General features: G+C 38.4%; 1 protein-coding gene across 1 annotated transcript in view; it reads left to right on the top strand.

The window, feature by feature from the left end:
• SH2D4B (SH2 domain containing 4B) overlaps positions 1-13796 on the top strand; it is a 68930-nt gene extending 55134 nt beyond the window's left edge. Inside the window, exons 7-8 of the mRNA XM_059821440.1 lie at positions 8969-9189; positions 13704-13796. Of these exons, the coding sequence (XP_059677423.1) occupies positions 8969-9189; positions 13704-13796 (314 nt within the window). The remainder of the gene's footprint in view (positions 1-8968; positions 9190-13703) is intronic.
• Positions 13797-18008: the final 4212 nt, after the last annotated feature.

Below are 18008 nucleotides of genomic sequence, written 5' to 3'. Positions count from 1 at the left end.
GAGCAATGGATGTAGCACATCTGATTTTCTGTAAACCTGAAGGAAAATACCCATTGTAACTGCATTACTCATTTAGATAGGATTTTCAAAGATTCCCAGGGAAGTAAGGCACCCATTTCCTTCAGAATGTCAGTAGGTTTTTAATTGCTTTAAGGAATCTCAGCCTTAGGGAATTAAGAAAGCTTCTGAGGTCTGACTTTTCTTTATTCTGAGAACTGCTTTATCCTGACAGAACAGAGAGATGAATTTGTATTATTAAAGAAAAAAAAAAAAAGAAAAAACCCAATAAAACAGGCTTATCTATTTTTACATATGATACTTTTCCTTCATGAGTTTCTCCTGTGTATAGAGGCTCAAGATAGTCCTATGCACCACATAAGTCTTCAAGGAGACCTTGTTTAGGGCTTGGTGCATTATCAACATGCCTCATCCTTGCCTGAAGGGACCTCTTGCCATCAGAAAAACATTGTTCCTCTGGGCCTTGGTTTTCTATGCATGTCTGTATGTAGCCCAGAGCATATCTTCCATACTGAGCAAGGCCCACTGGGGAGGTAGCTGAGATTCACTGATGTGTTGTTTCCCAGTTCTGCGTATAACTTAAATGTACCAGGATGGTTACAAAGGAGAGGAATGGTGAAGAATGGGTAATGGACTCCTGCTCGCCTTTCAACAGCACAGATTTATCTCTATCTTAGGTATGCTACTGCATGCATTGCTCCTGAGCTTGCGCAGAAGAAAAGGTGGTGAATGCGAAACAAAGAAAGATTTCTCCAGAGGCTCCCTAGCCAGTGTCACTTCACTTTGCCTGTGCAGCTCAGAGAGGAGGCCTGCCCTGTATTGACCGCTGAGTACTCTGATAACCTATCTGTGACATGGCCAGTGTATTTCAAATGTGCATTTTACCTGTTGATTTCTAAATGCATCCCAGCTTTGCCTCCCATCGAAGTTCTATGCAGACAGGAAGGTTTTAGTTTATTTACTCATATTTTAGATTTTGCTTTTTTGTGGCCTATTGCACATTTTTTCTCTATTATCAGCACAGACGCCTGTAGCCCCTTACTTAGTAACATTTATGGATACTGTGCTATTTACTAGGACTTAAATCAGATTACCAACATGCAGCACAGCATGAAATATCTGTGTTCTCACCAGCTGTAAGTAGGAAACACATTTCATAGGAAGTCAGCACCCCTTGGTTCTTGGGCTCTTGCCATGACACTTGTGGCCAGGTTTTGAAAAATAACAGTCATTGTGCTGAGGATTTTTTTTTTTTTTTAAAACGTGGCCATTTATTTTGATGCCTAAATGGGAACAGAACTCTTTTGAAGATCTAGTCCCATGTGAGTTTATCCTGCATTAACAGCAGATGGTGAATAGCTTCAACAGCTTTGTTTCTATTACCAGCCGTCTTTGATTTACTCCCTTGCTTTGCTTTTCAGTCTTTATTGTGTCTATTCTGAAATAGCAGAGGCAGAGCTATTGTTATCTCTCAGCCATAGCTTTTCTCACACAATTCTATTGATCTCTTCTTTCACTATTTGTTTTGTTGCACTATCCAAAAAAGTATTGTGACTAAAACGAAGGAGAAAGAGAGGATGAAACCTTTTTAATAGAATAGCACACTGTAAGATCTTATTGCTGCAAATATTTGTGCATGTGTTTAATTGTGCATGCTACTCCTGCTGTAAATGCCGGAGAAATGGCAAGGTATGACCTAGATATGTACATTATCCTTTGGCTATTTCAGTTGCAGATCAATCCTTAAACCACCATAACTGGTAACAGTGTTCTTTAAATTCTATGTGACATCACTAGTCTCAAGGATAACATAAAGAATTCATTCTAGACATCAGAGTTTTGTAGATTAATTGTGTCCTTCCCAAAGAACAACCATAAGTATGTTCAGTCAGCTTAAGAGTCCACATATAGACTTGCACCTGTGGGAGAGAATTGAAAAAGTCAACCTGAGAAAACTACCGCTTTGAGTGATGTAGAGACTGCTTTTCCTTGAGAGCATAAACTATAGCTGCTCTAGTTCTTGCACTGCAGGGAAGCAATCACTTCATCCTCCCTGCTTTTATGCTTTTGATCTCTCTGAGTGGTTGAAGGAGCTGGATTTTTCACCTTCTCCTAGACAACAGCTGATTGCTAGTGTCATGCATGCGAACATTTGTTTCAAGCCTTTACTGTCCCACCTTATTATGGGATCTAAAAAAGGTCAAATTTATTCTAAACCTTACTTTCCCAGCTTCAGTTTTCATCTTAGCTTGTGTTTGTTCATTGTCTATATCTTCCTTTGTGATGGGCTCAAAAATCTATGACCCCCTCCATTAGGTTCATAGACTAGTGTTCTTACAAGCTGTTCTTGCACTTCCTAACAGTGGTTTATGTTAATGATGGCATGCTAATGCAGGCTGTCAGCTCTTCCTAAACCATACTGGCTGCAGTTGGATTAATCCTTCTGAATTTCTGTTTACTTTTCTAATTACTTCTTTCAAAACTGATTGCCTTTATTCATATTTTGGTCCCAAGTAGTTGGGTCTTTAGTTCCAACTACATGATTTTTATTAATATAATGATGTAGGCAGAAAAACCTAGGACTTATTTTCCTCTCCTCAAACTGGAAGTTTTCTGTTTTGATTAAAAATACACAAGACCCTAAAATCTGTTTTATACAAATTTATTTTTAGGCTTTCCTAGCAGTTTGTTCTGAATTTTTTTTTTTTTTTTTTGGCAAGGTGAGGTGTAATCCAACTTTTGACTCTCAAATTAAGTCTCAGAGGAAATTTATTTCGAAATTTTTGGAAAATTCACATGTTTATTTCCCTTCGGGAAACATTTTATTCTAAATGGTATAGTTATAGTAGTATGTCTGTCTTGCTCAGTTTTTCAGTTTGAAAAAATGGGAGGGATTGGCTGGTGCTTAGCAAACTGATCCTTCTAACTCTTGTGCCAGTTTATCGCTATCTTTCAAATTACTGTTTAGATCTGCCTATATAATTGGACAAACATAGTCCTTTACATTATTTGGTAGTTATCTGCTAATTCGTCATAATTCTTTGTGTTTGCTCATTTATTTATTGTTTACACTTGCTCTAGGTGTAATGTGTCTGTATGACCTTTAGCATGCAAATTATTCATGCAATGATTGCCAGGAATATTTGTATTCATATGGGCTTTGATCTAATCCCATTGAAAACAAAAGAGATACCGGTATAGGCTTCTCTGTGTTTTGGATCCTGCTCCTAATTTTGACTGGTGACCTAAATCACACACTTCCCTGGTTAGATGTCTTAAGTTGTATAAACAGGATGAGTCTCTCCCCTCTTCATTGATTACCTGTGAATATTCATAACTGTTCAACAAATCAATTTTGCATGAAATAGAAGGCTTTTCATAATGGTCATGAACGCACTTTTGGCATGAATGCTCTCATTAATATTTATACATGCCTGTATTTGTGACAGTTTTGCTCTGTGTAAAGTAAAACCTCATGCACTAGAGTGTATGAGATCAAGCTAATGAAAAAATACGAAAAGTGAAAATATCAGCTAGGCAAATAGCTTCTGTTGCAGAAGGATACATGAACCCTTCTGGGCTGTGTTTGTACCTGCTGTCCCTATAATCTTAGTCGACCTCTTGGCATATATAAATGCACATATGTGTACTAAAAATATATTGATCATTAAAGGCCAAATGATCTTTATATATTGACATTGTTATTACACGTGGTACAGTAGACCACTGGTAGATTACAACAATGGACATGATATAACTTTATAATAAAAAAAATAATTTTAGACTTCTAGTATATAGTCTTGCCTTGTTGGCAAAGTTTATCAGCTTTTCTAGTTTGAATTCATGCTTGTTATGGCATTCTCTTAGCAAATATTTACATATTTCATCTCCTGAGTTTCACTCAAGAATGTATGTAGGATAATGCTGAGAGAAGAGTGGGAAGCTGAAGTGTCATTGCATAATATTTCAGAACAGCATTTTCTGCTATTGAGGCTGCTGTAAACTTGGAAGGCAGCATCAAGATTTCTTAGCTGTGCCCACTAAATTCATAATGGACTCTGCAGTTCCCACATGAGCTTAATATACTCTAAATGTTAGGATGTTCTTTTTCCTTTTTGGAATATTGCTGGCAGTAAAAAGAACATATTTACAACAAAAATGTTAAGGCTTGCCTATCATCTGCAAATTGTCATTACAGGCACTGTATTTAAAAATGAAACTGTTAATTAGGAACATGTCAGCTGATGATGAATGTCCTATGATTTTAAATAACTGTCTTCCAAAATGTTATTCTCTTGCTAAGAATCCAAAATGTTAATATGTATAAGCATTGCAAAACTAGAATGTTTAAAGTGGACGTGTGTCATGGTTTAAGCCCAGCTGGCAACTAAGCACTACACAGCCGCTCCCTCACTCCCCTCCTGCCCCAGCGGGATGGGGGAGAGAATCAGAAAAGTAAAAGTGAGAAAGCTCGTGGGTTGAGATAAGAACAGTTTAATAAATGAAATGAAATAAAATAATAATAATAATGATGATAAAAATAGAAATAACAACAATAATAATAATAGTAGTAGTAGTAGTAGTAATAATAATAAATTGTAATGAAAAGGAAAATAACAATAACAACAACCAAACAAGAAAGACAAGTGATGCAAATGAAAACAATTGCTCACCACCCTCCGACTGATGCCCAGCCTGTGCCCAGGCAGCGGTCCCCCAGCCAGCTTTCCCCCTAGTTTATATACTGAGCATGACATCATATGATATGGAATATGCCTTTGGTTAGTTCGGGTCAGCTGTCCCAACTGTGTCCCCTCCCAACTTCTTGTGCACCCCCAGCCTACTTGCTGGTGGGGTGGTGTGAGAAGCAGAAAAGGCCTTGACTCTGTGTAAGCACTGCTCAGCAGTAACTAAAACATCCCTGTGCTATCAACACTGTTTCCAGCACAAATCCCAAACACAGCCCCATACCAGCTACTATGAAGAAAATTAACTCTACCCCAGCCAAAACCAGCACAACTTGTAGATGCATGTAATATGATAGATGGATGCAGTGAATTTGGGGGACAGGGGGCAAAAACTCAAGCCAGCTGATAGGGTTTCCATGGTTTCAAAGGAGTTAGTTACACCTTTGATCCTCTCCCAGTCAAAACCCTACTGCTTTTTTACAGTTGTTATAGACAACAGCAGCTTGTATACTCTGAGAGAAATTATTTGGCATGACAGGTAGAAGATGTGAGTTTCAGTGGGGTATCTAACTGCTGTCCAAGTACGCTATTGTGTATGTGGCCACATGATGAGTTAAAATGATGATACTGATGATAGCTTGATTGTGAGGTATTTATTTAAATGACTGATTTGCAAAGTTGCACTTGCGTGAAAGGATTTCTGCTTTTCACACAGTGTTGCTTTACACCGAGTGAAGATGTTGCTTTTTTTCTTCTTTTTAAGAGATTAGCAAGAATTAGAGAGAGGGGAAAATTAGCTTTCAAAGCATCAGTGGTTTCCTTTCCAGATAATATTTCCTATTAATATCCTAACTAGCACAAATAAGAGCATCAGTGATTCTAAACCTCTTACCAGAGCCTTGGGAAACCAAAGTTTCTTGACTTCAGTTCAAACAATTTTAAATGTTCATGTAGGGGTTTTGCAGATGTTGTTTATTTCTCTACAGCCGTCTCAGGAGTGAGCAGTGACACTCTTTTTCTAGTTGTCTTGAGAACAGTATAATGTTTTTTAAAGGGTGGAGGGAGGCTTTCATTGCTGCAATCACCACCCACTGAAGAACTGAACCAGTGAAAAATAAAATAACTGGGAGGCAGAGAGAGGAAGGAGGTGGTGGGGAGAGATGGTTTCTCAAGATCTGTTAACCGAATCAGGAGAGAAAAAGGGAAGAAAGCAGCTGGCTGATAATTTATTACACCATCTTTAGCAGAAAAGAGAATTAAAACAAAAAGGAACTTGGCTGGGAGCAATGTAGCATTCCTCACCTACTCAATGATATAAAGCGCCCAGAACAAAAATAAGGTCTGGCAAAGAAGATAACATCATGTGGAAGCCTGCAGTGTTTTAGCTCTACTGGTGGGAGTTGAGAGCAGGTGAACAAATTGTTTAGCATTAAACAAATCGATGCTAAATGAATTTCGTTATTATATGCCTGATAGTGATGGTCATTCAAACCCTAGAAATATCCTAAGAATAATGTTCACCATATAATACAAACCCTCTTTTTTTGTAACTCTGCTTTTTACAAAACCTTTATTTTTATAGGTGCTAAATTATCTAGGCCACCTCATTCCCTAGCATGGCTGCATAACAGTTATGACACTGCTTAGAGAAGGGGTAGTTGTAACAGCACCCAGTTCCTATCCCAAAAGTTACCAGTATGGTTTCAATCTAGAATTACAGTATAAATATTGATTATTGGAAATAATGTAATATTTGCTGGTGATGGAACTGTTTAGCCTTTCCTGTATCATTCAGCACTCTGAGCTTGTTAGCGTGGCTCATCTACATGTATTTCTAGCAGACATGTGTCAAGGAAGTAGACATCATAATCACTAATGAAACCTTTCATTGTATATTTAAATTAGGGCAATTTGAGAGAAGACTGAATATTCGCCTTAACAAATACTGTGATTTCAGAATAAACTTTTGTGTAATTCGTGGCACCTGGTATTGGGATCTAGTGATACAGCTTTACATAATATGCTCTATCATATGGATTCTTATTAGTACTATCTTTTCATTTGAACAGAGTTCAAGAATTTTTAACAATTCATCTTGGAATTCCTCCAATAAAACTGTTTTTATTTTTGCAAAGTGCAGTAATTGACACTGTTGGCTGAGCAGTTGCATGCTGTTTCTAAACAAATGCATAGGTTTGCATGTTTACTGCCTATTTTGCATGTCTGGTGCAAAGATGATGTAATATCCTCCAGAAAAGAGAACTGTACGTCATTCAGCAGAGTATATATGCGTATGTTTCTTCTCAGTACTGAGGCTATTTCAGTAAGGACCTCTGAGACCCACTGAGATTGAGCCCTCGTTGTGTTCATCATTGCACCAAGTAAAACTATAAAAGAAATCCATTGCCTCAAAGTAGACATAACCTGAAAGGAGAAGCTTTTCTATCTTTCCTAACATCACACAGTGCTTGCTTTTAGGACCCAGATCTCCTCAGTCCCTTCCTGTGTCTCCCAGAGGCATAATTTTCCTTGTGGGCTTAATTAGAGCATCCCAAACTTTGGTCTTTCAGGTAGGCCCTTCTTTGTATGAATTGGTAATCCCTGGGCTATGGTTATTATTACATTAATACAATGTGGCTTTTCAGTACTTAGACTCCATGGAACTCTCACTAGGACATGTGTAGGATTCTACGATGACAAGCAGTTCCATTAAATATTACATGCATTGTTTTGAGAAAGTTTAGCTTCACAGAGAGTAACTTTGGAACACATACGTATATTATTTATTGACATTTGTGCCATGTTCACATTCAGGATGGCCTAATTCAACATCTGTTCCTGATTAAAGTGAGCATCTGGTATTTCACAGATAATTATGAGACATGAGCTTACTGTCCTCTAGGCCTACCAGACAAATTGGAACCAGGCTCTCTAGGTGGATGGTAAGACCTGGGTCAGTGCTGGGTGCAATTCTGATCACACCTTTTATGTGGGGTGTGGTCAGAATAGGGTTTATCTGTTAGACCCTGTTTGCAGGCAAAAGTACCAGCAACGTCAGTGTTGTGTCCTAGGATCAGAAAGAAAAAAGAGGGATGAAGATTTTTCCAACACGGAAGAATAAAATGTGAAAGTTCTTGAAAGCTCTACTCCTGTTAAACTTTATCCCTTGCTTACTTTGAAAATCTGAATTTGTGATCCTTCTTTTGCCCTGACAAATAAGTTTGTCATACAGCAAAGGAATGAATTCACCTATAAAAAACCTGTTTGATGACCAGGATATGGGGAGAGAGTTTGTTCCCTGATTGAGTTTGTCCAGAGTTTGTCCAGAGAGGTAAGTTGGCTCACAGAGAAAATGACCACAGGATGACAGTTACGTACTGCAAGAGCCCCAACTAATTTTGTCTTCTCTTGTCTTGGAGCAAGGTGCATAATTCTTTATTGTTCATTATGAATTGTAAAGACTAGCTCACTTCTGGTCAACAAATACAATATTCAGTCTTTTTTTGTGTTGGTACTCTGTTTAGTTCATAGCTACAATTTTTAATTAGAGGAGACTATTACTCTGATAATAAGCCTGAAATGTCCCAGAAGGAAAGAACTATGATCTTTGTTTCTTGTTTTTCTCTGTGACAATGTTCCCTAGAAATGCAAGCCTGTGAATAAGTAATCTAACATACCCATCTCTGTTAGCAGCTCTCCTAGTTGCAGGATTTTATATCTTTGTGCTCCAATTTATCTATATGCACCTATGGATATGTGTGTGTATGGATGGACAAAAGCAGACAAATGCTTTTTCTTCTGGCACTTGCTTTATGTTCCTTCTTTAGGACCTATAAAACAGTTGTTAGGCAACACAGCCAGAAGTACTGCGATACAATTGCAAATAGCAGCAATGTATTGCAAATTCAAATTGCAGTGCCGAACCATGCTAGTCTGCTAAATGATCACTTGTACAGAATTCACTGGTCTGATAGGCCAGTTGCGTTTATGCACTTCCTTTGAAAAAGCAGTAAGGATGGGAAAAAGCAATTCTTAATCAGATAATTAAAAAGCATATCCCACCAGACTCCATCAAAACTCTTATAGCTATTCTTCAGAAGCAAATAGCATAAACGTTGTCTCCATAGCTCTAACTCCTCCTATAAACATTTCAATCTTGAGAAGTTATGCCATTTTAATTTCACTTCTGCTCTGTATTTGTTGCATTTGATTTACTCTGACAGAGCTGTTATCCGCATAACCATAGGTTTTTTTCTTACTAGGTATTATCAGCCGCCAGGAAGCAGAAGAGTTGTTGATGAATAAGTCTGAAGGAACATTCCTGGTGCGAGTCAGTGAGAAAATCTGGGGCTATGCGTTGTCTTATCGCCAGCAAAGTGGGTTCAAACACTTCCTGGTTGATGCTTCAGGGGATTTCTACAGTTTCTTGGGGGTAGATCCAAACCGACACGCAACACTGACAGATCTTATCGATTTTCACAAGGTAACACTTGCTAGGTAGAGATCAATAGCTGAGTGGAATGGATTAATAATTTAAAGAGGAACCATGTCATTTGAAACCACACTGGAAAGTAGAAGTAACCATAGTGGGGAAAAGAATATACGTATATATTTCACAGTAAGACTAGCTGTAATATTTATAGTTTATGTCTTTTGTTGCAGTGAATCAGAAGGCTTTTCCCCTTCTTTCAAACACTTCAGCATGTGTTTGTGTCCTCTTCTAAGCAGATTCTTACACAATGCATGCTCTCCTGGGCTAAAAATAGACTAATAAGGGCTGACAGAGCTAACACTTTTTGAGCCTCTTTGCGTGCAAAAGTGGATTGGAAATACCATAAAAGGTCTTTCAATGAAATTTCAGCATTTTTTGACCTTTGATGTGAGGGCTGTAACCTGCAAAAGCAAAGGAGTGGGGCCCTGCAGTAAAGAAGGGAACATGGAGGGGTTCTCTTTTAGGGATGTACTAAGGGTCATTCCTTATTATCTAAAACAATCTTACAAGAGTAATTTATTCCTCATCTTTGACTTTAGACAGGTTTGAATTACTTTGCCTCTAACTTGTGTTTCTTGTTGACAGGCTGTGACTAAACAGTAGCACTGTTTCTGATAGCGTAGGTTGTTTTCATCATCTTGCATCTCTCCCCATCTTCGTCAGTTTTAGTTATGCTTTTTTCTTAGCCACCCTTAAAATTTCTATTCATCCTCTCTTTTCTAGTTACCTTTCCTTTTTCATCCATTTCTCACTCTTATCTCAAACTAATTCTATTAATTTTTTGCTCCTCCTTTTCTTCACAGCTTTTAATTTTTTCAGTATTCAGTCTCACAGACACTAAGCAGAGATTATTTTTCTTCTAATTTCCCTTCTCTTTTAAATCTTTCTTTTTTTTCAGCTGGTTTGCAACATCTCTTTATTCAAACCTGCACACTATTTCTTCCAGCTGTAAACCTTACATTTCAATTGTTATTAGCAGTACAGTAGAAGACAATTATTCTGGATTTTATTGGCTTAACAAAAAGAACTTGAGTTTCTCAGAATTTAAGTTACATGAAGGAACAGAGATTATAATACAATATCCTTCATAAAAACATAGATGTTCACTTCCTAAATAAAATTTCTAAGTCCCCAAACAAACAAACAAACAAAACAAAACAAAAAAAAACAACAAACCACAAACAAAAAAAAATCAAGGGCAGAAAATCCCGAGCTCATTCAAGCTCAATGAAAATGATTAATTTGTTCTGAAAGTTAGATTTAGGTTGGCCTCCTCTCCCTCACCTTCTTTCTTCCATCTTAGCTACTGGCATGTGTGCACACAGAGGTGGCTTTATTTTAAGATCAAATAAAAAGTTAAGACAAATGAGGTTTGCCTTAGTGTCCCCTCACAGATCACTACGACATTATATTTCCCCATGGAAGGATAGTAGGTGTCACATTTTATCAAAAAATACCTTCTCCCTTAATTTGATGAAATTCTTTCTCAATGGCCACCTTGGAAGCCAAAATCTCTGTGGTGGGTTGACTTTGGCTCAATGCCAGGTGCCCATCAAGCCGCTCTATCACTCCCCTCCTCAGCAGGACAGGGTGGCGAGAAAATAAGATGGAAAAACAACTCATGAGTCAAGATAAAGGCAGTTTAATAAAGTAAAAGCAAAGGCCATGTGCAGAAGCAAAGGAAAACAAAAGATTTATTCTCTACTTCCCATCAGCTGGCGATGTCCAGCCACTTCCCGGGAAGTAGGGCTTCAGTACGTGTACCACTCTGGAAGACAAACGTCTTAATAACAAATGCCTCTGCCTCCTTTCTCTTAGCTTTTATTGCTGAGCAGACATCATATGGTATGGAATATCCCTTTGGTCAGTTTGGGTCAACTGTCCTGGCTATGCCCCCTCCCAAGATCTTGCCCACTTCCAGCCTACTGGTGAGGGGGAAATGTTGGTGAGACAGCCTTGATGCTGTGTGAACACTGCTCAGCAGTAGCCTAAACACTGGTGTGTTATCAACACCTTTCTAGCTACCAATACAAAGCACAGTACTATGAGGGCTGCTATGGGGAAAATTAACTCCATCAAGGAACGTGTGAACGAGGCATTGCGGGACATGGTTTAATGGGCATCGTGGTGTTAGTTGATGGTTGGACTTGATGATCTTACAGGTCTTTTCCAACCTTAATGATTCTGTGATCTCAGCCGGACCCAATACAACCCCCCACACGCTTCTTGCTCTATCCCAGTTTTTATTGCCCAGCACGACTATATGGTACGGAATATGCTTTTGGCCAGTTTGGGCTGTGACCCCTCCCAACTTCTTGCTTATCCCCAGCCTACTCACTGCCAGCAGGGGCTGAGTGGCAAAAAGAGAAAGCCTTGACGTTGTGCAAGCACTGATCAACAATAGCTAAAAACATTACTGTGTTATCAACACTGTGTTAGCCACAAATTCAAAACACACCACCATACAGACTGCTGTGAAGGAAGTTAACTCCATCTCAGCCAGACCCAGTACAACTGGGAAGAGTCTAACCAGGGCCTTGTCAGGGAAAGAAAAGCACATGTACAACACCTCAAATGCAGATTGCCAAGCATTGGGTGTAGGAGTTCTGGCTAAAATAGTATCCTCTGTGCTCCTGGGGAGGGGTGATAGTGACAACTAGTTCCAACCATTTCTGCTCCAGCTGTGTTCCTATATTTTCATCACAGCTCATCCTAGGCAATCACTGTACTAGAAACACATCTATTTACAGACAGCAGTAGGGCACTTGTCAGAAACAGAATGGCTTTTAGTTCCTGACATTTAAAAAAAATAAGTTTTCTTAGGTGTCCCCTGATAACAGTTAATAGCTCCCCCTGTGGTAAGCCTATCAGAGAAACTGGTTCACCTTTAATGTCACCACACAATTCTCTTTTAACTGCCTAGCTTAATAGCAGTATTAAAACTGGTCTCTTTGGCAATCACTTCAGGAGGCATCTTATCCTGGCTCTCACATGATTTTCTTCGAAGCTTTTCTGCCTGCCCTTTCTGGTGAAGTACATTGTCAAGTGTCCCAAAGCCTTCTGGTAACAAACTATGCAATCTTTATGTAAATGGTTGCACTGCGGGCACACTTTCTCTTGCAGCTATTGCTATATTGTATGGAAAAGTTGCTGCTTCCTCAGGACTGTTTTTGGCAAGGGTATACTTCCCCACCCCAAAAGTTGCATGGACTTCTCTTTGAGGTACCTTTTCACTTTCAATCAAAATGAGCAGAGCTGGCGTAACTGGCATAACTACTTTTTTAGTTGCTTATACTTACACATCTAAAACTGCTTCATTTTGATTTAAAAAAATTAAGAAGAGGTCACTCAAGCAACTCATCTGACAGATACAAGGGGGTGGTAACCATTAGCTGGAAGAACAAACTTCTTACAGAAGAGGGTGTGAGCATGCATTTTCTCTTATTACTATTTGCATTTAAATACTGTGTGGAAAGCAGCAATAACATATCCAAGATAATTGCTAAATCTGTGTCTTTAATTCCTCATAACCTTCTCAAAAGCATTCCATTTGAGTAGTAACTTTCTGAATTTATTCTCAGTCTGATGTAGTGATTGGGAAGGAACCACAACTGGGAGCCTGCATGTGTTCTGAGGAAATCAGGCACCAAATTTCCATTGAATTTCAATAGAAACTAGATAAGTTTTGAAAATGTTAGGCCCGTATATAGATCCATAACTTGGATCTAAACTTTCAGATGAAGGATTGCTTTTTTAGGCAATATAATTCTAGATTCTGGCTCATTTTGGTGCATCTATAAATCTTAAACTTCTACAAAAATAAAAATTAACTATCATTACTCTAGGAATAAGTGCAAAGACCAAGTTCTCTACTTTTCCAGTAAGTTTTTTTGTATTCATCTGGGTAATCAATTACTGGAATGACAGACTTGACATGTGGGTATTTAATTAAGGAGAATAGGTGCTATTTGTAAAGACTGTCTTTACCCCAGCAAGGTTAATATCTTTCACCTCTCTGTAATCAGTCAGAAAGCTGTTACTGTTGTGTGTGAGCACTCAGCATTGAGCTCTTGCTCAGTCTGCCGGGGGAAGCTTCTTTCATGCCAAGGACTATGGAAGTAGCATAGTAGGACTGGCATATGTCTGTTAAATTAACCTTTGAGAACATCCTTTATAGGCATCTGTAGCTGTTTTTCTTAAGTAGCGTAGCAACTTACAGGTACTACAAGTCACAGCCTTTTTTGTACACCAACTGTTTGATTTCATGATTTGATACTAGCACAAGTTACTACTGGTGTAAGTATGAGATAAACAAAGCATGAAGAAAATGAATAGTTGATAGGATCTCTTTGCTGGTCTGTACTTATTTTATCAAGTGGTTATTCATAACTGGTTACCAATTACAGTGGAGTGATGGTCTTTATTGCTGTCCGTTGCTTTTCTTAGAAGACAGGGAGAGGCTTAGACATCTATGAATGATATTTTAATTGGTTTTATCTTTCTAGGAAGAAATCATCACATCCTCAGGTGGGGAGCTACTACTGGAGCCATGTGGACAGCAGAAGAATCCACCAGACTACAGCCCTTTATTTGAATAACTGATCCAGGACTAACAGGAGTGCATTCTGGATAGCTGTAGTAATAGATAGCTACAAAACTAAACACTGAAAAGTAGTTAACAAACTTTCAAAGCCACTGGTCTTGTGGCCAAAAAGTATCCTCATTAGAAGGCCCAAAATATTTCTGTTTTGCATCTGAATTATCATCATTATTCATATTGCTAACATTTTAAAGGTGAGAAATTACTGGCAAATTACAAATGAGGACTATTTCCAGAAATTTTTCAATGGGTTGTGGCCAATTGCACTGAACACTAAGTACCTATCTTAATTTTTTTAATGTCTGAGATTGAAAATACAAAATGCAGCAAGAAGTATGGATGGGAACTATTCATAGAGCATTGTATGAAGTACCAATATTGGTGAACAGATTCTTTTTTCCAAAGCAAGGTTTGTCAGTTTCTGTTGACAATGTCATTACTCAGTGGTGCACTTTTGATAACAAGAGAAGCAGTCTTAAAATGTTCTTTTGCAGTTTGTGATTGCTTAAATGGTTAGGTGTAGCTGGAAACCTGCTATTGTGCTTTTGAATTCAGGCCTACAAAGATCACCACAGCAGGGACAGAATAAGGTCATTCACCCAACGGCCTTGGAAAGAATTTTACTCCTGTACAGAAAGTGGTCAGTTTATTCTAAACTAGTTATTCTAATGAAAGCAGTTTGATTTACAGTAACAGCAACAACTCTCACTGGCCTTGTTATGTTTTCTGCTTTCTGATGTGCAAGATATATGCTAGAGATTCCTAGCTTTGCTTTGCTATAGGACCAGATATTTTCCTTAGCTGAGCTATGAGTGACAGTTGGGGTGGTATATTTATCCATAGAAAAGGTATAACTAATTGCATAATCATCATGCTATTTCATGTTTAAAAAAAGAAGCATGCAATGTGTTCTTTATCCATTTGTTGTATATACTAAACCCCATGAAAATAGACCTGTAGCGTAGATCTATGGGCCAGTTGCTTAATGTCTGGACTATGAAAAAAATAAAATTCATCACAGTAGTTAATTTGCCCTCACGAAATTTGTCTCTTAGCAGTCCTTGCACTCTGGGCTGTCAAACAGTGTAGATGTAGTCCCGCATTGTTCCCTGGTAAGCTGGATACTACTGAGGCAGCCAATTCAGGAAATGGAGTGAAAGAGTTGCAGAACTATTACTATTACCTCCCTGTGCTCCTTGCTCTATTCCCATGAATGGCCAGATAGAAACTGCTGGGTGCTCTTTTCAGCTCCAAACGTTCATTTTGCAGGGCAATATTTTAAATAACAGGGTTGTGGCAGTTTTGTATGCAACTGATTTGTTTCAAGAGTGAAGTGGGACATGAGGAAAGTAGTTGTGTATCTATGGGTTAGTCTCATAATCATGCCTTTAATAGGCAGTTTTCAAGTACTTTTTTCATTTGTGGTGTGTATTTTGAGATGTAAAGTGGACTAATCCATATGTGCTACTGTACCTCCATGGTTAATTTTTTTCCTGGGACTCTCCGAACACATAGGAAAGGCGCACTGAGTGTATTTCTGTATGCTAGTGCTTTGGGCAGTCTCTGAATTCCTGTGTGGTTCTCTTCCAAATCCCAGTGCAGACTTCCCTCCTGAACCCCATGTAAATCCATCTCTCCTCACTCACTCACTTCTCTTGACCCACTGTTACCTTCTATACTTTGTTTGTCTGACCTAGATGGTAAGCTCAACTAAGGAAAAGAAACTTGTCTTGTCCAAGCTTATAAAGCACACTATACATTTAAGGTGCTAAAAAAATAGTAAGTACCTGTGGTAATAATAGCAATAATTTTTTCATAATTAATTCTACAGTTAGCCCATATTAAAGTACAGATTTTTGCACACAAACTTCACTGTTGTTCAGGAAAATTTTCTTTTGTTAACATTGCTTTTTGTGTGATTTAATCTATCAATTTTTGTGACCTATGAAAAGAAAATTCCAATGAACTTTCCATGGAGACTTAGCTGGACAGTTTCGGTATTAATCACTTGGGACACTGGCTCAGGAGGTTTTAAATAGTTATTTTTAGCACCTCATAACAAAGCAAATCAGGATACAGCAAATAAGCAATGCTTATTAGCTGGGGTAGCTGTTCTTAGTGCACAGCGCTCAGATAAGAGACAGCTGGGCTTTTCACAGCAAGTAGACTTACAGAGGTACATTACAGACTTACATTCTTTAGCTATGTGTCTGATACCTTGATAAACAAAGTGACTCGGCAGCTAAACAAAGGGTCAAGATATCCAAGTGGTCCTGGAATTTTGTTAAAGTGTGGTCCTGTGCAGGTCACCAGGGGCTGGATTCTCGAAATGGAATACAACTCTGCAATTCTGAACATAGTAACTCTTATGTAGGCTTCTAGTAGTATCTATAGTCTCCATTAAATAAGAAGGCAGGTATGTGTGATCTGGGATCGGAATACACCTGGTACAGGAATATACAGACATTGAATCCAGCTACCAGAATGTGGAGCTCAGCACTCACTGTGCTTCAAGTATAGACTCCGTAAAATAATCACAGAGTAAGTTGCTTTTTTCCAATAGAACATTCACTAAGTGCCATCTACCTCCTCCAAAGAGCCCCAGTATCTACCAGCTGCTTCCTCTGAGAAACTAGCTCTGCACTTGCTCCCTCTATATAGGCATCTCAAGAACCACCTCAGCTTCAGGTTATTCACAGCTGCACATGTTCCATCATAGAACAACTGGACCTGCTTTAAAGCAGAATGGAAAGGGACCTTTTAAAGTTAAAAAATGTAGGTATCCATAGACTTACCTCTGAGGCCAGCAGCTGGCTGCGTAGGGCTGAGGGTCTAAAGGTGGTACTGAGTAATTAAGATGGTATTTAGACACCCAGACATCTTTGCAGACTGGTGTTTTGCCTTTATGAACTGTAAAAAAAAAAAAAAAGAGCATAAAATGTCACTTTCTCTTTGGAAAAGGTGCTAGGCATGCTAGAAAAGAAGACATGCAATTTCCAAAGTTTTCAGAAGATTAATCAACCCATTGTACACAATTTTGGGAATCTTTATAGTCAGAATATTGAAGAACTTGTTCCATAAAGAATTCACATTCAGAGACTGATAATAATATAGCTATTTATTTCTAGTGACACACTTCCCAGCAACTGCTCATTTTTTGCTTAGCCGATAAGAAGGCTTGGAAATATTAGCTCTTTAGCTTATGTGTCCTCTCGTGATGTAATTAACATCACAACAGCATCATCATTTTCACTTTGGAGCACATTTCCTACTTTTAATTTTCTAAATTTTTCTGTCTGAATTCCATCCATTTCTCATTCTAGGTTTTACCTGGCTTTAAAACAAATCCCTTGTAAGTTCCCCTGCAAATGAAATTACTTGGAAAACTGCAATTTCATCTGAGAGTTTTATTATGCTAATAAATGTCAGAATTCTCAAGTAAAGAAATCACTTTTTTTTTTCCCCATAGCCTCACAGAAATAATGAAAAATAGCCAGCCAATTCATAGAGTTACCAGGAAAGAAAAACTCAACAATACATAATCAGAAGCAGCAGCAATAAAATACAGTGCAACTTAACTGAAGATAAATTTTGAAGGAAACAAAAGGAGATCATAGCAAGCAGAAATTAAGAAGAACAGAAGCTTTCCTTGGTAGAAATGTGCAGCTGCTGCCAATACACTTGAGGGCTGTGGGCAAAGTACAAGCATGGAGACATTTTCTAAGCTAACAAATGCTTCTTGTTGCCTTCCAGAAAATAAATGGACTATGAAAAGGTAACCAGTTAGTAGGAAGAATAGAAGGAAAAGCAGTGATGCAGTAAATATGGAAAATTAAGAAAATAAGAATAGGGAAAATGTGCTTATCCCATTGTTTTGAAAGCATTTTGGATTTTTGCTACTCTGGGAGGAAGACTGGGCACTGCTACCTCCCTTTCACTCTGCAAGTCTCCAAAATTTCAGCTTTGAGCTAAATCTACCTTGGAGCTAGATTTTACACTCTCAGTCTATGAGAGTTGGGCTGGTCCATACTGCAGCCTTGAATGCTGCATCTGCTTCACGCTGTCTACATCTACATTCAGTGCTGTCTGAAGCTGTTCATCACTGTGTACAAAGTCTTTTTAGTGCTGCAGTTTCATTGTCTGGAATGGCTAGCTTTATTCTGTTACACAGTGACCTTCAAGTCTTGCTTTCTGATCTGTTTTTCTAGTG

The sequence above is a fragment of the Gavia stellata genome, chromosome 9 (genome assembly GCF_030936135.1).
Source record: "Gavia stellata isolate bGavSte3 chromosome 9, bGavSte3.hap2, whole genome shotgun sequence".
NCBI lineage: Eukaryota > Metazoa > Chordata > Aves > Gaviiformes > Gaviidae > Gavia > Gavia stellata.
This window is presented reverse-complemented; position numbering and strand designations above follow the sequence as displayed.